Consider the following 20,723-nt stretch of genomic DNA (forward strand, 5'->3'; position numbering starts at 1 on the left):
CACGCACCGCTCTTTTTACGCATGCGCGGTAGGAAGACACCGCTTTTCCGTATAGCAAGATGGCTGCTCCCTGCATTTCCCCAGTGCGTTCCGCCATGCCGATCGCTGCGCGCGCGGGTGGCGGTTGGTAACCCCGCGACGAGGCAGGGCTGACCCGGCCCGCCTGTGACGTCCCGGCGCGGAGCGGATGTTGATCCCCTGACCGGGAAGCGATGGAGGCCGCGGCCGGAGGGAGCCAGGCGGGCGGCCCCGGCGAGCGGGAGCGGCGGGTGCGAGCGCTGAGCGCCGCCCTGCGGGCCCGGCTCGGGCCCTACGAGCCGCTGCTGAGCGCGCTGCAGGCGGCGCTGGTCTGGGAGCGGCCGGGCCGCGGCGCGCTGGGCTGGGCGGGCGCGCACGGGGCCTTCTGGTGAGAGCGAGCGGGGGGCCGGGCCGGGCCGGGCCGGGCGGGTCATCTCCCCGCTGGGCTGGGCGGGCGCGCACGGGGCCTTCTGGTGAGAGCGAGCGGGGGGCTGGGCCGGGCCGGGCGGGCCGGTCATCTCCCCGCCGGGCTGGGCGGGCGCGCACGGGGCCTTCTGGTGAGAGCGAGCGGGGGGCTGGGCCGAGCCGGGCCGGGCGGGTCATCTCCCCGCCGGGCCGGGCCGGGCCGGGCGGGCGGGTCATCTCCCCGCTGGGCCGGGCGGGCGCGCACGGGGCCTTCTGGTGAGAGCGAGCGGGGGGCCGGGCCGGGCGGGTCATCTCCCAGCTGGGCCGGGCGGGCCGGTCATCTCCCCGCCGGGCCGGGCGCCCCATCGCCCTTAGCAGCTCGGAGAACGAGGCTCGCAGGGGCCGAGCTCTGGCGAGCCTGCCGGAGGCGCGCCGGGTGAACGTGGAAACCTGCCTGGCTGCCAGTACCAGGCGTGCTTTGTAGCTTCGGTTCAACTCGCTTGTTGCGGGTGCCTGCGCTTTATCCATTGCGGGTTTGATGTTTGCTGTTTTGTAATGCTGCCGCAAGAACTCCGTGTGCCGCGTTTCAGTTGTGAGTCTGAGCACACCACCTGTGGACATGTGCTAAACGTTGGTGGAAAACCACCGTACAACTTCGCATGGAAGATTTATTATCTGAGGGGTTTGTAGGTAGGATCCGTTCCCAATGGGAGTAGTTTTAGGGACTGACCAGGTCTAGGACCTTAATGTCCTGTACATACAGTTTTCTGACAGTATTTACTGGTTGCTACTTAAGTCTAAACTAAACCTAGCTTAATGTTTGTGTGATTAGAGGCAAAGGGTCTGTTGCATCGAGTGGATTTTCATGAAATGAGTAAACAGGTCGTGAAGTTCTAGAGTCTGGCAGTTGTGCTGGCTAGTTCAAGTAAGTAGCCATTTCCTCTTCTCCTACAAAGAAACAAGTGCATTGTCTTTCTCCTGGAGACAAACAGGAGAGTTTGAGCTGCTCTAATAAAGAGGAGCGTGTGATTAGTTTGGGTCAGTGGTGTATGTTTCTGGTAGTCTGTGGCTCTATGGAACTACTTCCTTAACAGGGCCCTGTGCCAAGAATGGATGTTCAAGTGTCTTATGTTTTCATAGCTCTGGCCATGGGCTTCCAACAGCCTCATGCAGCTGGGGGAGAGGAGGGGAGGAGGCTGACTTGAAACAAAAGAAAAAGCTTTTGTGATGATTGTAGCACTGTTCTCTTGCTCCTTCCCCTCACCTCCCTGGGGATTTTCCACATCCTACATCAGTCACCAACCTTCTGATGGTGAGAGAATGATGAGGTCCAAAGGGAGCATGAGCCAATGCTAATAAGTTAACCAAAGAGGATTAATGTCTGGGTAATTATAAGTGTAGATCCTCCCTCCAGGGGCTGAGCATAGGGGTTGTGGGGAACCAGCCTTTCATGGTGAAATGGAGTACAACTTACGCCACTGGGTCTGACTCTACATCTTCTAAATAACAAAGAAATGGGAGATTGTATTACTTTATCTCAATAGGTGAAGTCAAGCAAAGTTCATCTAGCTGTGTTCTCATGGCAAAGCCTTGGCCAGCTGGCAGTTTCATGTAAGAAACAATTCTCAAGTTAGACTAAAAGCAGTAAAATGCAGCAGTGTAAGTGTGAGTATTGTCAATGGGGGTCCCATTCCTGAGGTGCCTGGAACTCTTGAGTAGGCTCTGACTGGCCAAAGTCACACGATTAGGAAGAGAGAAGATTCAAAGTGGCTGACATTGGGAACCCTTTCTAGCACATAATATTCGGGTCAGGGTCTCCACTGTGAAATAATCAGAGGGGGAGCCGTGTTAGTCTGGATCTGTAAAAAGTAACAGAGTCCTGTGGCACCTTAAAGACTAACAGATGTATTATGAGCATGCGTCTGACAAAGTGGGGATTCACCCACGAAAGCTCATGCTCCAATACATCTGTTAGTCTTTAAGATGCCACAAGACTCTTTGTTACTTTTTACTGTGAAATAACATTCACAAAAAGTAGGGAATGTGTAACAGGGTTTCCTGATGGTCAGCTTGGGCTTCCAGATGTTTAGTTTGTTAATCAGAAGGCTGTCTCATCTGGCAGTTTTCAGAGTCTGTTTCATCTCCAGGCAGTGTTACAAAAGCAATGCTGTTTGAACTCCAGTTCTACAGTGGTGGTAGCAGGAGGATGAGCACACAAAAACACATTCAGAAGGTTTTATTGTACAATCTCTAACAGTACTGGGTAGTAACTTGTTTTCTGAGTCAGTGTGACTGTTCAAAATTGGGAACTGTTGCCCAAATTAACTATTGAAATCTGTTAACTTGCTTCTATATTGACTGGTTATTGCAGTGGTCTCAATATCCGGTTCTGGGGGCCCCACAAAGGACTAACTGGGAGTCATATGTATGGCAGAGAATGAAGTAGTGAGACACAGTAATTATTCAAAGTTGCCACTGCCTGGCGGTACCATTGTCATTCTCCGAACACTGACATGGACAAAGCAAGTTTCAGCTGCCGTGGCAGGAGTAGCTGTAGCACATTGTAATGGACAGGATGGTTGGGAGGGTAATGGGGAAGTAATTCCCAATGCATGTCTTGCGAAGAAGCTACTGAGCTTCATGTTTGTTTAAAGCAGAGGTTCTCAGATTTTTGTACTGGTGACCCCTTTCACACAGCAAGCCTCTGAGTGTGAACCCCCATACAGTAAAAGCACTTTCTAATGTATTAAACACCATTATAAATGCTGGAGGCAAAGTGGGGCTTGGGGTGGAGGCTGACAGCTCACAACCCCCCATGTAATAACCTTGCAATCCCCTGAGGGGTCCCGACCCCCAGTTTGAGACCCCCTGGTTTAAAGTTCTAATATAAAAATGCCTAAAAGATAAGTTGTCTCCATATGTAACCATAACTGTGCTGGTGCTCTTGGACATGCTCTTGTTATGGTGTTTGTACAGAAAATTGTGGCTATGTCAAGGGAGTTTAAATAATCCCTGATATTTAAGCTGCAGGCAATTATCTTCATAGCTTCATGCCCTATGCTTCTCCGTGGCATCCAAATGCCTCATTAGTTTGGTTTTACTCTTCCATTGTGATTTCCATCTGCATTGCCTCCAAGAGGGAATTGTGAAGTGACCTTAGTGAGGGGAATCAGCATGCACTGCGACTGTCAGGTGGAACTGCTTTCATTGGACAATCAGCCACTTACGGTTATGAAGGGTCACATGCTCTTGTTTTGACAGCACTTAAGTGTGGTGTTTGTCTAATACCGGCCCTAGTAGGAAGGCTTATGTGAAATTACCTCTTCTATGCAGTATCTGTTTCTCTGAGTTTTCAACAAATAATCTCCAGATTTAAACCACCATTTGGGAAAGGGATAAACTGTTAGCATGTGCTCCTAATCAGATGGCTGCCTAGACCCACTTAGCTGTAGTTAATGATTGCTAGGCTATAATTTATGCTTTGTGTGTTTTCTGACAAAAACAAAAATACCCTGCATGCTGATGTTTGGCCTAGGATGGCATATCTATGTCCTGTTGCTGTATTTTTGGTCATGTTCAGTCTGATTCTTCTAGGCATTTAGCTAATCTTCAGAACAGAACCATTTCTGTTGCTCTCCTTTGTGCATTACTTCTTGCACTGTGTATTTGTCTGGATGGATTTCAATGCCGGCTTGTTCATGTTGCCTTATTGACTGCTGAGTATTTGAACCTTGGGCTGTGGAATTTAAATGATCCGCTTTTTTCCAAAGCTGGATTCACAGCTTACAAGATATCGAGGGGGTAGGGGAATCTAGTGTAGAACTGGGCCAGAACACAACATTAGAATGGCCATACTGGCCAGACCAATGGTCTGTCTAGCCCGGTATCCTGTCTTCCATCAGTGGCCAGTGTCAGATACTTCAGAGGGAATTGAATGTGGGCGGTTATTGAGTGATCTATCTCCTGTCATGCAGTCCTAGCTGCTGTAAGTCAGCAGTTTAGGGGGACACAGAGCATCTGGTTGCATCCCTGGCTTGATGGCCTATCCTCCACAAACTTATCTAATTCTTTTTTTCAACACAGTTATACGTCTGGCCTTCACAACATCCCCTGGCAATGAGATCCAAAGACCAATTGTGTGTTTTGTGCAGAAGTACTTCCTTATGTTTGTTTTTTAAACCTGCTGCCTGTTCATTTCATTGGGTGACCCCCTGGTCCTTGAATGATGGGAAGGAGTAAATAAGATGTCTTGATTCACTTTCTCCAGGCTAGTCATGGTTTTATAGAACTCTATCATAGCCTTCTCCTTAGTTGTCGCTTTTCTAAGCTGAACAGTCCCAGTCTTTTGTTAACCTTTTTTGAATTTGTAGAGGGTTTAATTCTTTAGTCTCAAGCTACTGGACTGTCTGCTTGTTTTGGTTTGGATTTTAAACACTAACTGGCATTGTACCATAGTCTGGCCATGCTATTTGAGCACTAGTGGGAAAATAGCCATATGGAGATGAGCTGCACAGCACTTCTTCTGAGTCCATCAGTTTTCTGTCCTTACTCAATCCACAACAAACTTTTTAATGCTAAATGTAACTTGTCTTTTTCTTTGATCTTTGCCCTGGGAATTCCCTCCAAGGGACCTGTCACTTGCTTGGCCCTACCAGCTGATGCTTGATGCTAGACAAACACATGTCTGGAACAGTCCAAATGACTGTGATTCAAAATAGATAAGAGCTTTGGTACTAAACCTTACTACTGTCATAACTAGGTAATAATCCCTACAAAATCAGCTAGTCTTACCATTGACTGATTTAGGTCATAGCCTGAGGGGAAGTTGAAGACTGGACAGACACTGAGTTTGTGAGCTATTTCAGCAGCTGAGAATGGGAATTAGGGGTACTGGTGTAAAAATGTTAATTACTTTTTTAGAGTCTTTTCAGCAGCGGACAATTCCAGATGAGCACCATTAAGTTCAGGATTCTGTGTAGGGAGTAGGAGACTGGTAGGGAGGGATCTGTCTGCAAGCAGAAAACCTCAATTCTCAAAACAAACTACATTTTAAACTGGAGAGTCAGGAGGAAGGTGACAGTTTGTGCCTTGGGACCACTGATGGCTTCCATCAGACTAGCTATAAACCGAGGCCGTGTGGCACAGAAACCCTGAGCGAACATGAAACATTTCTTTAGGGTTCTAGAGGCAACTTGGTGTAAAAACAACCACTCCTCCTGCCCAGGCTAGTTGAGTGGAGGACTGGTTTGTCCTCCCTTCCTCCATCACATAACTCTCTTTTTCCAGGCTGGCTGGTTAGTCCAAGGTTTAATGGATACAAGACGAAGAACACTCATGAATAAAGATATTTTGCATCTCCCAGTTCCTGATTAATTCAAAAACCACTTTGACTCGGAATTGGAGGCATCCGCCAGATCCTGAATAGTGCACAAAGCGAGGCATCTTTAATGTCAGCGTGACTTGTGGAAATGCTGGCAGACTAACTATAGTGATGCAAACATCACTCTTCTCATACTGCCTTTCTGCAGTTGTTAGTTGCTGTACTCCCTGGTCATTCAAGAGAGTAAGAGAAAGCTGGTGTCTTTTAAGTAAATATAAAATTATTTTAGAAATAAATTGGGATAAGCGCAGAACATCTGAGTAACAGGAATATCCAGTTCCATGGATCTGATACCAGTTTTGATTCGAAATGTCTGCTGCCCCCAAAGACCAAATGAGCTATTTTCTTATTTCACCCAACCCAGTTGGTCAGTGCATTTAATTAGAGGTGCTCATTTGAGAGGCCTGGTACAACAATAGAAGCAGACCCACGTCCTCCCCTCAGTGTCATTCTGATTCTGTCTGCTGATTCATTCTGCTTCTCTTTTGCAGTTTTTTGGCACTGACTTCCCTTCGGCTGGTGTTCTTGGTTGCGTTTGGCCTGATAATAATAGTTTGTTTAGATCAATGGAAGAATAAAATCTGGCCTGAAATTAAAGGTAAGATGCAGCAGTCAGAACTGACCCCTGAAAATGACACCTGTTTCTCAACTTCCCACCATGTGCTCTTTCTCTTCATCATTTGGCTTTAAATATGTCTCGGACAGAGTCACAAGGGGGTAGATTCACAAAAGGACTTATGTGGGCAAATCCCAGAACCAGACCCCACAGGGATTTGCAAAACCCCTGCAGAGCTGCTGCCAAACCCTACATGTGTCTAAACTCGCTTGGCACCTAATCTTTTGCAGTAAAAGTTTGCTAGGTGCCTATGTTTTTGCCCCTGAGCGTGTGCACTGCAGTCCCATGCTGGCATGTAAACGCCTCAGCCCCACTTCAGTGCCTGAACTGGGGAAAGGAGATCTGCCCTCTGTTTAGCTTGCCTGTGGAGCCTGATCCATTAAACTACCTCAGAGTAGGCCACGAATGTGGACAGCTGGTGGAGGGCTTCCCTCATAACTTCTAGGCCAGTGGTTAGGCTGCTCACCTGGGATGTGGGAGAATCCCTGGTTCAAGTCCCCCCTCCACCTCTGGGAGAGAGAATTTGAAGAGGGATCTGCTACCTTTCAGGTGAGTGCTCTAATCTGTGGGCTGTGCGATCCTGGTGGGAAATGCACGCTCTCTCCCTCTCCTAATGAAGCTGTTCCACAGTGAATAAATAATGTAAAAAGTTGTTGGAACAGGACGACTGAATCCTGGGCCTCCCACATCCTGGATGAGTGCTCAGCCCACTAGGGTGCAAGTCATTCTCATGCCTGTGGGCTTGTGTGGGCAGTTTTGTTGCTCTCTGGTCCAATGACTTTTTAAAATTATTTTTGTACAGTGAGGTAGCCCCACATCAGAGTGTCCTGTAGCCCAGTGTTTATGGCTCTTAGTTCAAATCCCTTCCCCCCTGAGGTGGAGGGGGGACTCATCGGGGGTGTGGAGACCCTCAGTTTGAGGGCCCTAACCATTTGGCTAAGAGTTCTGAGGGGGGTCCTCGTCCTTCTCTTCCTCTCCTTGCACAAGGTGCCTAGTGCCAAGAGCGGGTTTGAATCAGAGGGGGGGGGGGCTTAGCACAGACCCCCCTCCGCTTGGCATCTCTCAGTGGCTAGCTTGTGTGAGGAGCCTGTCAGTGACACACTTTGATATTCCAGTAGTGCCCACAGTGGATTGACTGCATAGAAGACACAAGTCTGCCCCAACGAGCTTCCAATTTAAGAAATCAGAGCTTGCAGGATAGGACTGAATGAGTTTTTTCACTTGAACACACTGGAAATTGTTTTCAGAGTGTTTGTAAGGTGATAAATGGTGGTTGTCAGAGACCCAGCCTCATGGAGATTCTGAGAGGGGTGGATTCTTCAAGAACTGTCAGTTACTTGAATACCAAAGTGTTTAGTAAATCACTAGCTCTAACGTAGAACTCCACCATCCTTGCCTTGAACACGGGATAAGATTTGATGCACAGCCCATTCACCATCTAAAAACAGATCGGTGTGTTATCTGCAGGCTCCCAAGGGGTAACTCCCTGGCTAGCTAGTCGAAGTTAGGTAGAAAGTGTTAATATTGTCTTCCAAGAAACAACACAAGCTGAGGCATAGAAGCTGGCAGTAATTCCTGGCATCACCTTTCTTTGGAAGGTAGGCAGGCTTATGGTGGCTGTGTGCTGCTAATTTTTTCTACTTATCTTGAGGGTTGTATATTCAAGTCCCGCAGTAACCCTGAGCTGTGCCAGTTCTCTAAGCTAGCTTGTCCTTGGGTCACTTATCAACCCCAGTCCAGGAAGTAAGGCTCTCCTGAATGTCTCCAAATTATGAGCGAATTGTCCATCCCTCAGCACACCCAGTACAGTAACAGGTGTGTAGGCTGTATGTTGAAACAGGACTGGTAGTTCTTGCTTTTGGTTAAGACTAAAATGAGCTATTCGTAATTTGCAGAACAGAATAGCCATCCACTCACTCTCTCTAATGGTACCTGTTGTGACACTGAGGGGAGGACTGTCTCAGGCTATCCTATGAGAATATGATGCAGAGCAACAGATTTTTGGTTAATCACCTTTATCAATCACACTGGTTGTTTCTCAACCTCATACAAGTTTTAGTTAAACTCCCATTAGCTAAACATTCTTACAGCAAAATTCCTTGCAACTAATTCAGTGTATGTTCTTAATATTTTAGTGGCAAGATCTGACGAATCGGACAATGAGAGGTACGGAACACTCATTAAATCCTTTTTGTTTTGTTTTGTTTGCTGCTGTGTTGGGACTTTGTTATGATGACAGAACTTACTCATTTTTTGCACATGCTTGTCACATCTGCTCAGTTTCAGAGGAAGCATTGAGTGCGGGTTCTGTTCTGCCTCTGCCACAAGCTTTTGTTGTGACCTTGGGCCAGTCACTGAATCTCTCCCTGCCCCCACAGCCTCTTATGTAAAATGGGGATAATGTTCATGTCAGCTTTGTAAAAACCCCACTATGTTAAAACAGTTTTGTAGTGCCTTTAAAGTGTATTGAGAGTTTCCTTGCAAGTGACTGAATAACCCTTCTTGAAACAAGAGAAACTTGTCAAACTTCTCTGACCAGAGCTGGATGCACTGCAGGCTTCCCTGGTAGTTAGTGAGACCCTGAGTGCAGCATTAACAACAAAACTAGAACTCTCTTGGGGTTTTGTCCTCCATAACAGTTCTTTCCTCTCTCCAGGCATAGCTTACATAGGAATGGCCAGACTGGGTCAGACCAATGGTTCATCTAGCCCAGTATCCTGCCCTTCAACAGTGGCCAATGCCTGATGTCTCAGAGGGGATAAACAGGGCAATTTCTGTCAGTCCCATGCAGTCTAGTCCCAGCTTCTGACAGTCAGGGTTTAGGGACAGCCACAGCATCGATTCTGTCCCTGGCCGTCTTGGCTAATAGCCATTGATGAATCTATCCTTCATGAACTTATCTAGTTTTTATTAATTGAATTGTACTTTTACCTTCACAACATCCCCTGGCAACGAGTTCCACAAGTTGACTGTGCAAAGAAATACTTCATTTTTGTCATTTTAAACATGCTGCCTGATAATTTCATTGGGTGACCCCTGGTTCTGGTGTAATATGAAGGGGTAAATAACACTGCCTTTTTCACTTTCTCTACACTGTTCATGATTTTATTGACCTCTCGTATCTCCCCTTAGTCATCTCTTTTCTAAGCTAAACTATCCTAGTCTTTTAAATCTCTCCTCATATGGAAGCTGTTCTACACCCCTAATCATTTTTGTTGCCCTTTTCTGTACCTTTTCCAATTCTAATGCCATTTTTTTAGATGGGACGACCAAAACTGCACACAGTATTCCAGATATGGGTGTACCATGAGTTTATAGAGTGGCATTATATTTTCTGTCTTCTTATCTATCCTTTTGCTAATGGTTCCTAATAGTCTGTTAGCATTTTTTGTCTTCTCTGTTGTTCATGTGCACTAAATAGCTAAATCAATCTTTAAAAAGTGACATTTTAAAACTCCTCAAATGTTAGAAAACCACCTAATCAAGTGTCAGAAAAGCACGTCTCTTGCAAGTGACCTGGCACAGGAGGAAGCACTCTTCCGAAGGCACAGATACCATGTGACCTACGGTTAAGTGACAACAAATTTCTACCAACCAGGTCACAGGGCTCCTTGGAAACTTGGCACTGAATTCTTACAAGGAGTGGGGAGGTGTAAACACCAAGAAATAACTCTGCTGTACTGGCTAAATCCCCCTGCCTCAGCCGTAGCTGAACTAAAAGATGAAACTTATTCTAAACTGTGTTAGTGATCCCCAAAATCCTTGTGTGCTCTAATCAGATGCATGTGATTGCTATGGGAGTTTGCACAACATGGGACCTGCCAGCTGCCTTTGACGTCCAACAACTTGCAAGTTCTTGCATTCTAATTGCAGTACTCAGCTAATTGATTAGCTGTCTGTAATTTATAGAAAAATGGGATGTATATTGAATGGCATATGGGTCTAGCTATTTGGTTTTTCCAAGTACTAGGTCTGATCTTCCAGACTTTGGGCAGCTGGTGGAGGGGGGAGGAAGTGGTCTTGAAACAATGCTTCTGAGGTGAAGAGTGCCCTATATTAAGGTCAGTTTAGTACACCGTGTGGCTCAGTAGACACCTGCTCACTAATTATTCTGCCTTCTCTGTAGCTGGGGCTATGTTCACCCTCAGTTGCTGAGTGTGCCGGAGCTGTGTCACCATTTAGCTGATGGATGGGTTACTGGGGTCACCTTCTTAAGGAATCTCTTCGTTTTCAAAAGGCAAAATCCCGGCAAGGTAAGAGCACACTTGCTTGAGCAAACTAAACACTCGACATCTAATTTTTGATGCAGACAGCCACTCTGTGTATTGCAGGAGCATCTGGAATGAATAAGTATCCCAAACATAAGATGTTCCCTGCCCCCAAAGAACTCCCACTTTGAAAAAGCGAGGTGGGAAGGGATCGAACGTAGGAGTGAGCAGGGCCAGGAGGTGGCAACTTTGCTTGTTAATTTCATTTTGTTTTATTTAGCAGTCAATGTAGCTGTTCCCTCTGTGGGTGCTGGTCTGAAGTGTCTGCTATTAACCTCACAGTTCTTTCCCTGAGTCTGGCTTTTAATAACTTAAAAAGCAAACCAGGAAGAGGTTTGAGAATCTTTTTTTCTCCTTGAGTCCTATAAACCAGTGTTAGCCAAGTGACAACTGTGATTGTATGGGTAGTATGAAGAGGCTGAATATTTAGATGTTTGTTACTGTGATCGCAGCCTCATGAAACATGCCCCTAATCCCTCCTTTGGAGGGGACTGTCTCCCACAACCTTACATCTGCTTGTCAGCACAGACATTGTAGAATCCTACCCTGCCTATAGCAGTGAGCAGTAACTTAAGTTCTCTTTAAATTGCCAAGGTGTCTTGGGATGATAGACAAAAACTCTTAAAATGAGACTGTTTTGGTACCTATCCTAATGAAATAGGATCGCCTAAGAAGACCGGAGTATTCAAACAGTATTGCTGATATTTGAGCTGTTACTTCTTGGCTGGAACTCTCTAGAAAACAATCCAGTTACACCAGCTGAAATCAGCTGATTTGGTTATTTTAATGCTATGGAAACTCATACTTTCTCCTATGCCTCCAGTTTTGCCTTTTAGTGTGTGGAGTCTTTACATTCTTGGCTGTTCTGGGCCGATACATTCCTGGACTCTTGCTCTCATACCTTATGCGTAAGTACAATATTCCTCAGTCAAACGAGGTGTTGTGTACAGAGGGCTGGGGCAGTATCGCTAACGTAGACTCAAAGGTGCAGCTGATATGAAGGGCTAAAATTCTGACAAATATAATATAAAATGCCGTTGCTCTTGTGCTAGAATGTTAGTGTTAGGACAGATTGGCCAGCTAGCCCCAAACAGGCTGTATGTTCATGTCTGTCTAGTCAGATATATGCACAAAATGCTCTAGTGTGTTGGTTGCTATCTTAGTTCTAGTCAGTCGGCACAGATCTGCACTGCTCTCTGCCTAGCTTCTGATGCATTGAATTGTGTGCATACGGCACAGCAAAACTGAGTCTTGTATTTTTGTACTGAATCCCAAAACATTTGATTGACAGATCTGTTAAGTAGCACAGGCAGGTTTCTAACCAGCTTCCCCATTTAAATTTACCTCAGTGCTGTTCATCCTGCTATGGCCTCTCGCAGTGTACCACAGACTGGGGCAACGCATGTACACGAAGCTGGAGCCAGCTCTGCAGCGGCTGGATTTCAGTGTTCGAGGCTACATGATGTCAAAGCAACGAGTGAAGCAATGTAAGACTCCAAGAGTGTCTGTCTGAAACTAGCCAGACAAACAGCCGGCCCTTGAAATCTACAGACAGTTGCTGACATGAACCCGCAATCATGGGGCGTGACAGCAACCCCATGTGTAGTTCAGCATTCATTTCGAGTCCTCTTGTCAAATATTCGCCGCCCCTCCACAGAGATGAAGCTGTGCAACTACACTGGGTCCCTGCTTCAGATGAGAGCTTTCTACAAATTCCCAGTGGCTCCCAGCCTTTCCCCTTTTCTCAGCTATGGGAACACAAGGGCACTAAGTGCTGCTTGTTGAAAGCTGATTTTTGCCTGTAGCATCTCTCTCCAGTGTGAGGTTGCTGCTGAGCATCTTCCATTTGGCACTAGATCCGCAACAGCCCAGACCAGAACTAAAGAGCTCACATTTAACACAACAGCTTTTTGATCCGGGATAGATTGACACCCTTTGGTCTACGTTTGAAGTGACTTTCTGCTGTGCCTAATGTTATGCTTAAATGTTGCCTTCTCTGCCCTGGCAATAATGGGAGATTTCTGCTTTGACTCATGGCAGTGCGCCAGCAAGCGCTGAACCAGGAGCCTGCTGATGCTGGGACTGACAGTGAAGAAGAACTTGCTGCTTTCTGTCCCAAGGTAACCAGGCATCTCTGCAAATTTCAGAATCGAGCAAGAAAGCCTCCAGTGCACTGATGGCTTTTGTGTGTCTGAATCAGGTTTGTGATAGAACTGCAGCCTTGGAATGCTCTCTGGCCCCAAACATAGGGTATCAGGTGGAGAGGAATATCTAGGCAGAGTCTGGCTGCAGGCTTTCATACACTGTCAAGCCTTCCTGTGCTCCGAGATTAGTCTGCTGCAGTGCTCCCAGCCCACTTAATTAAACCCACATCTTTTCTGTGTATCTTAAAAGCTTGAACTTTCCAGTCCTTCAGTCTGAAGGACCCACTCCCAAAGGTACATCTGTTACCTTTTCCACACCCCTGCTACGAATCCTGTCCAAAGCCAGATGTTGCACCTGAATTGGCCATCAGGGTATTGTGGAGCAGTGTTCTAAGTATCCCACACCCCTTCCTCTTCCAACACCGTAGGGACTAATGCCCCTCCTTCACCCGCCTAGGGGTAGCAAAGCAGCAAGCAAGTCTCATGTGGGAGCCTGTCATGCTGGGTCATCAGAATCTTTCTAGTTTGGAGCACAGAAACAATCTTAGCCAGTAGCACTGATGTTCTTCTAACTGTGTTTTCTTCTCTGCTTCAAAGCTGGATGATTCTGCAGTTGCTAAGGAACTGACTATCTCCGACTCTGAGCATTCAGATGCTGAAGTTTCCTACACTGAGAATGGGACGTTTAATCTGTCAAGGGGACAAACTCCACTGACTGAGGGATCTGAAGGTGAGAGAGAAGAAACAGCCTCCTAAAGGCAAAGGGACTCTACTCTTCCCTCCTCAGCATGCAGCACCCTGAAATGAGGACAATAGATCAGATGTATTCCCTGAGAATTGAGCTCTGGTGTATAATGTTCACCTGCTACCTGCCACAGGATCACAAGCTCACTGTCCTGTCTGAATAGATCCAGTTTCCACGTACGGTGCCTAGATATGACACAGAGTGCTTGGGAAGAGCAGCATAACCTGATGCTGGTACCAAGTGACGGTGTTAGCATGTTTCCTATTCACACCATTAGTGAATGGAGGCAGCTAATTCTCTGCTTTAAGGAATATTCATATTCTGTTTACAGCTACCCAAAGAGGGAATGTGAGCTGTCAGACCTTCTGCAAGATGGTCTGACTAGAAAGTGTCTGCCAGGGCAGACACACAGGTGATCTGAGTCAGTGGTTCTCAAACTTTTGTACTGTGACCCCTTTCACACAGCAAGCCCGTGAGTGTGACCACCACCCCCCCTTATAAATTTAAAAACTCATTTTCATATATTTAACACCATTATAAATGCTGGAGGGAAAGAGGGGTTTGGGAGTGAGGCTGACAGCTTGCGACCCCCTGAGGGGTCCTGACCTCCAGTTTGAGAACCTCTGATCTAAGCCTTTTCCATATGGAAATGTAGCACTGGTTTAACTAAAGGTGTCGTTTTAAACTAAGGCAGTTAAACCCATGCAAACTCCTGGGTAGATGCTTATTCTGGTTTACCTTAATCAGTTCCTAATTAATTTGAGAGAATCTGAAGTAAGCCTGGTTTAAACCAAGATGAGTGTCCACACAGGGGTTTGTACCAGGCTAGTTAAATCAGTTCAAAATGCAACACCTATAGCAGTGGTTCCCAAACTGGGGTTCTTGAACCCCTGAGGGTTCATAAAATGTTACAGAGGGTTCTTGGCGAGGGGGTGGGTGTGGGGGTGGGAATTCCCTAATGGCAGACTGCTGTTTCTAGGGACCCCGGCAAGGGGCCAGTAGCCCAGAGCCCCTGGACTTCCAAAAGCTAAGCAGATCAAAGCAAACATCTCTATCTCACTGAGGAGATTTAAACTTCAAGACGCATAAGAAATGGAAAGGGAGTTGGATAATTTTTGCTGTTTTTAAAATTAAATAGGCAGTTAGTATTTTTTTTTTAATTATTATGAAGAACAAGTTTAAGCTTTGTTGTAACGTGCGTTGTTTGCCTGGACTGCTCAAGACGTGAATGCTTGTGTAGGAGGAACTTGAGTTGGCTTCTTAAATACCTTCCTGCTGTTTCACATCTGATGCTCCTTGATGAAACATAGGAGCCTTGTCTTATAATAGGCTTATTCAAAGTGATACAAGCTATGAAAGGGTGTTGCCGTTTTCATAATGTAATAAAAATTCTGTCATGATAAATAATAAATAGTGTATAATAAGCATGTCATAAAAACAATTTTTATATTTCCAAGATCACTGCTTTTATAATATATACTCAGGTAAAGGAGAAAATCCCTGGAAATATTCATTTTTAGGAGGGGGTTAGCGAGACTTGACATTTTAGTGAAAGGGGTTCACAGGTTGTTAAAGTTTGGGAACCACTGACCTATAGTAAAACCAGTGCAATATACTCTTATAGCTGAAAACCTTAATCTCAGAGCATTCAACATCTGAGCACCCTCTGCTGGCTAACAGTGAAAGAAGCCTGGAAGGACATGCTTTCTCTCTGCATTAGCTGCCCCCTGCAGTATCCTCACTCTCTTGGATAAGAAAGCAACTTTTGTCTGTTGTGCCTGCCAAAGGAAAGTGACACTAAGTGTAGCTTGGTCAGAGGAGGCAAGCGGGTGGTGTGTTTGGGGACCAGGATAATGGTTTCTTTCATCAAAGATGGCTGAACTCTGCAGGGGATCCATATGACACTGTCTGTGGCACTTGCCTGATGGGTTTGGATAGTCCGTGCTCTAAGCTTACAGCTGTTTCTTTTTCCCTTCTAGATCTTGATGGTCACAGTGACCCTGAAGAATCTTTTGCCAGGGATCTCCCTGACTTCCCTTCCATAAATCCAGAGGTGACTGGAATAGATGATGAAGATGACACCAGCATTGGGATTCCCAGCCTTGCTTACCGCTCACAGGGCATGGAAGATCTACGTCACCCATATGACCAAGAAGAAGCTGTCCCTGCACTCCTACTAGGGGCACTGCCCTCTGCGCACAATCTTACAAATAACTTAGCTGGATTTGTCACCAGAGGCATGATACAATTAGCCTTGTCAGAAGCCTCTCAGCCAGGCCCTGTATGCAGTGACAATCTGCAGAGAGGCACAAAAACCTATCTTAGAACCTCTAGCTCTGACTTGGACACTGATGCAGAAGGGGATGACTTTGAACTGTTGGATCAGTCAGAGCTGATCCAGCTGGATCCAGCTGGCTCTCGAGGCCAGTAAGCAATCACACTTCCTTTCCTTCTGATTTTTCTGTCATGAGTAGCAGAGGGGAATCTTCAGAAGAAAAAGCGTTGTACAGTAATCTAAATTTGTCTCCTGTGGGTGCAAGTAGTACGGCAACCAATCCTGGCTGGCTACATCACTGTGATGTGAATTTGTAGGGTTAGCTTGGATTTCAAAATAAACCATGCATTGGTAATTCACAGGGCAGAGGCTTTTGATGCTATAGCCTCAGTAGCACCCACACATCACTCTGCATTGTCTACTGTGATGCTCCTTGCCCTAAACCAAACCTGCTCACTTGAAATGATAACTGCTGAGTGTGTCTGCAGCTCTAGTGCCCCTTGGCAGACAGACTTAATCTCCGTTAGGAATGTTCTTGCACCAGCCCAGTCTCTCGCATGCAGACACTCAGCAGAAGGTGAACAGGACTGGTTTCCTCTTAGAAACCTGGATTATGCTATTTTCATTTTTTTTTTTTTAATTTCCCTACTCCTAAGTCATGCATAAAAACAACTGACATTTCTCCCTCCTCCCTCAGCAGTATCCAGCAGTCTTGGGTAGAAAAAACAATCTAATGGCAAAAGCAGTTTCCTCACAAGTAATGACATAATTCATATTGCTCCCCATCAAAACTCAAGCTTTCCAGTGACACTAGCTCATAAAAGTCATAATGGCAATAACTCCTCTACTGTGCTGGTCCCAGTCCTTTGGGGAGCATCGTTGCAGCACCCGCTGTTGCATTGCCTTTCTAAAAGGAAGGGGCTTAGTGCTGGATTGACACTCTGCAGAACTAAATTCTCCCACTTTACTCTAGAGCAGCTACCACCTGCGCAACAGCAATACTACATTCCATATCCTGCCCTGGCATGGAACTCCTGAGCTGCTGTGGAGGGGATTCAGTCTCCATGGCCCATTTAGTTCTTGGCCTCTGTGACATTGCCCAGTCTGAGGCAGTATTGTGCAGAGAGGACACCTGTCCACTAGGCCACCAGCTCGTGTCACACAAGCCACCAAACAACTGGGAGATAGTGACTATTTTGGTCACTTTTAGACTTGAGCCAGCAACCTGAAGGGGAGGCTCTGTAAACTGACTGGCCTGAGCCATCCAGTCCCTAAATTTCCCAATGCTTTTCTAAGCCATAGAAATTGATACTGATTACACTTGTGCAGCAAGCAACTTCTCTCTTCAGGGAAATTCTCGTGTTCAATTCAATTCTAGCTTTCATTTTATTTGTGCATTTTTAAGTCAAAAGTTAGGCTGAATGTAGACTACCTGTCTGGAAATCATGGCCATATAGAAATGTAAGCTATAAAATGGACATGTGTTGGTATTGGATTTAAATTCAGGAATTGGGTGACCTTTCTTGGTTATGAATAAGAAAAAAACTAAGGATGTTTTATCCATAATTAGTATCAAATCAACCTGGTAGGATAAAAATCAACCTTAGCTATGGTGCAGCAAGGGAACCCCATAATAACCAAAAGGGACATGGGCCTAAATTGGCATTGAAAACAAAATATAGAAATAGCTCCAACCCCAAATCCTTAATTGGGTTAGTTTGGACGCTTATGTACTTGGCTATTGTACAGTGTTAAAATTCTTATTAAAAATACAAAGATCTTGTTCACAGAGCTTCGAAAAGAATCTGTGCCCTTTACCTACTATCAGACCTGCTTCTCATTGCCTCTGACAACACTGCTGCCTCAGTGCTGCGGTATCCAGTCTGGCTGGGGTTAGTCCAGTACCATGGATATGACTACAGAAAGTGCTCTGTGTAGGCTGCCTTCTCAGGAGTCTGTCACTGCGTACTGCTTTCATGTCAGTAAATGGCCATTTCTCTTGGCTTGCAGGCTACATTAACACACGCAAAAGACTAGAATCTGCCCCATATCACTTGAGAGCAATAACTAAATGAGCCACTAACTAGCACTTTTAATTGTTTCAAACCATTAACCTGGGACCAGATTCTAAAATCTACTTAGTATAGTCATTCTGCTTACCTGCAAGGCTCTGATGCTGTCCTCCTCAGCTGATCTAGTGAAATTTTAATTCTTATTGGTAAGGGAATTTCTGGGAATAATTCTTTAATGTAAGAGGAGCATATTGCAGGAAACTACCATGTTACTGGAACTGCCTTTCACCAAGGGCATGGAATGGGTTTAGAGAGCAGATCTCAATCTATCACGCTGGACAGGTTGTCAGTCTCACTTTGGGGGTTGAGAGATTTCTGAACTGGTGATGGGAGGCCTGTGATATAGGGAAGGAGGAGCTGCCTATTACAATGTCAAGCATTAGATTCTGGAACAAGCACATCAGGAGCCCAGGTATGCTTTTTAGTAAAGCCCTGATGCAAACTTGCATACTGTAGTTTTATTAAACAAAAGCCCTATGTGAGCACTTTGCAAACACTGAAATGAACCTTGTCATTAAGTCTTAATGTCTTGCAGGTTGTTTGAAGAAAATAGATTCTCACTGTGCCAAACTGTGCAGCTATTGCATGAGTAACTTACAGCATCAGAGGTTCAAATTTCAGGTACAATGTGACAAGTTGACTTTTTTTAATCTTGGAAAAAGTATTTCTCTTATGTGATATCTTGTTTTTCCTACTGTTTCCTCTTCTCTGCTGTGAGGAAGAACAACTGTGTATGAAATCAGCCTTTTACACTCCACATTGGTGTTAATACCATGCTGTAAAACTGTTCAGAAGTTCTGGTGTCCCTAAGTACTTAAAAACAAGATTTGCAGCTCCCCAAGTGAGAGGAAGTCCTCTAAACTCAGATGGCTTTATTAGACACCTGGATAGATTAATTGTATCAAATCAGGGTAAAACAAGTAGAGAGGTGGTGGTCTCTGAAACATCCCTGTTTAATTGCATCTATTTGTAAGCAATCAGCATAATCAAAACTAGAACTGAAAAAACAATGCTCAGTGCTAATGATTAGTCTATTTTCAGATGCATCTACTAGCGATTTAAGAGTCTGTGAACACCCAGTTTATTCCCTGAAGCATTAACAACACTTCCTGTATCATGGACTCATTTCTTCAGCCATTCCTTTGACCCCAACCCCCCAGAAAGGCTGGGCGTTATAGGGGAGTGTTATGGTACGAGCAGAGCTAGGACACGGGTGTTCTGAGCATGGATCGCCTGTGGATGGCCGCCTCTGCCACCGGGCAAGTAACTTTACTTCTCCATACTTCATCATTCCTATTTAGAAGTTACTAGCCTCTTATGGGGGCAGTCAAGGAGGAGAAAATAAACCAATCCATGATGAGCAGTGTAGGTTTTCCCAGACTATTCCCACTGCTTTTACCAGTGAGGCTCCAAAATGAAGCTTCCTACACAACATGTTGTGAATTTTTGGATCCATATTTCCATGCTCATTACAGCTCTCCTTGTCCATTGTGTAATCACCACCATGGCTTTTAAGGCTGAAGAAGAATGCCGTACTGCACTTAAATCTCTGAAAATTCTTATGAGTTAAGTCTTTACTAGTTGTAACAGTGTTGTTCCCAGGATATTTTGTCTTTACTAGTGGCAGTCTACCTGTCTTTTCTCTTGTAGGGCCAGATAGAAAACCAACACCTTCTGCAGACTTTTGTGGCAGAACCCCTCCAAATGAGATATAAGTATGGATGGGTGACAAGCATCTCTAGGTCAAAGTGCTTTGCTGCCGTGCAGAAAGGGAGAGCTAACCCATTGTAACAAACAGGGATGTCTATTCTCAGCTGTGGCACAAGTGATACTAGGGCTGCTTAAGTATAAATCTTTGCAATACTCCTGACCTGACCAGTCTTCTCCCTCCCCCCCACCCCCCACCCCAAAAAAATAATCTACTGAAGTGCTGCTGCTTCCTAAGGATGGAAATGCAGAATCCTCTGCAGCAGTCAATGTTTGAAAATAGCCTCTGTTAACTTTTTAACATTCTTTTGGAGCAGGGCCTGTTAATTTCTAGTAGCATTAACAGATTTTATGCCCCACATTAATGAGCTACTTTGAAACAGGTTGCTTTTTCTTAGTTGGTTAAAATATAGGGACCTCTGTGCTGTGGTCCCCACCAAAAGTGTAAATTTGTAACTCCACCTAATGCCAAATCAGGTTTGTAGCCCCCCCGGGAGCAGAGTTCATCTGGTTTTTGTGAACAATGTGAGACTTGGGGGAACCTTGTGATTTTAAATTTGAATGGCTCTCTGGGAGTTTCCAAGATCTTTAGTAACTTGTGAAAATGTGTAAATTTGCTTAACTGAAACTTTCTGTAGACCAGCATATCCACTGTGAAAGCATCTAGTTCCCGCTGAAGTTGCACTGTCTCTAGAGTTCATTAGTTCAGAATTTCATGACTTTAAAGCATAGTGTTTTAAGACAGATGATACCACCCTGCCGTTTTTGCCAACTAATAATGTGAAGTCAGTAGTCACAAAATCAGTGACGTTTCTAGTGAAACAATGCACCCCAAGGCTCGCCTAGGACAGCGGGCAGGGCCTTGTAACTTCTCAGTGGGTTGGCAATATCACCCTCTGTGTTTTCGGGGGCCGCCCTTGTGAAGGTTCCTAGTCATGTGTCACTGTGCAGGGTTTGCAGTGAGTTAAGTAAAGTGTTGATGATAACTCGGGTTTGGTCTGGTTCTTGGTTATTCTGCGGGCTGGGGGCAGGTGCAACTAACCAGCCGGTTCGTCCAAGGAGTGTCCCTGGGGGGCTCTGCCCGGGGGGCGGG

At 45.6% G+C, this 20,723-nt stretch overlaps 1 protein-coding gene across 5 annotated transcripts; it reads left to right on the forward strand.

Annotated features, from left to right (window-relative positions):
* Positions 1 to 6: 6 nt before the first annotated feature.
* On the forward strand, positions 7 to 20,616 carry RETREG3 (reticulophagy regulator family member 3). 5 transcript variants are annotated; one of them, XM_030541109.1, is made up of 11 exons: positions 198 to 406; positions 6,295 to 6,401; positions 8,555 to 8,585; positions 10,546 to 10,672; positions 11,511 to 11,595; positions 12,037 to 12,174; positions 12,728 to 12,807; positions 13,429 to 13,561; positions 15,556 to 16,003; positions 18,459 to 18,544; positions 19,574 to 20,616. In XM_030541109.1, the coding sequence occupies exons 1-10, from the start codon at positions 213 to 215 to the stop codon at positions 18,514 to 18,516; spliced, it is 1,401 nt and encodes a 466-aa protein (XP_030396969.1). In that variant the 5' UTR covers positions 198 to 212; the 3' UTR covers positions 18,517 to 18,544; positions 19,574 to 20,616. The 5 variants fall into 5 exon arrangements, with proteins under 5 accessions (XP_030396971.1, XP_030396969.1, XP_030396968.1 ...); XM_030541111.1 differs by lacking the exon at positions 198 to 406 and adding an exon at positions 7 to 83 and having other exon boundaries at positions 18,459 to 20,616; XM_030541108.1 differs by having other exon boundaries at positions 18,459 to 20,616.
* The last annotated feature ends 107 nt before the right edge of the window (positions 20,617 to 20,723 follow it).

This window comes from Gopherus evgoodei, chromosome 23, assembly GCF_007399415.2.
Source record: "Gopherus evgoodei ecotype Sinaloan lineage chromosome 23, rGopEvg1_v1.p, whole genome shotgun sequence".
NCBI lineage: Eukaryota > Metazoa > Chordata > Testudines > Testudinidae > Gopherus > Gopherus evgoodei.

Bases quoted from the DNA above. Each gene is read 5' to 3' on its own strand.
- RETREG3 (XM_030541108.1), top strand. From the start codon at position 213: ATGGAGGCCGCGGCCGGAGGGAGCCAGGCGGGCGGCCCCGGCGAGCGG. The intron at 8,586-10,545 runs GTACGGAACACT...CCTTCTCTGTAG, and splicing joins GACGAATCGGACAATGAGAG to CTGGGGCTATGTTCACCCTC. The intron at 10,673-11,510 runs GTAAGAGCACAC...CTATGCCTCCAG, and splicing joins AAAGGCAAAATCCCGGCAAG to TTTTGCCTTTTAGTGTGTGG.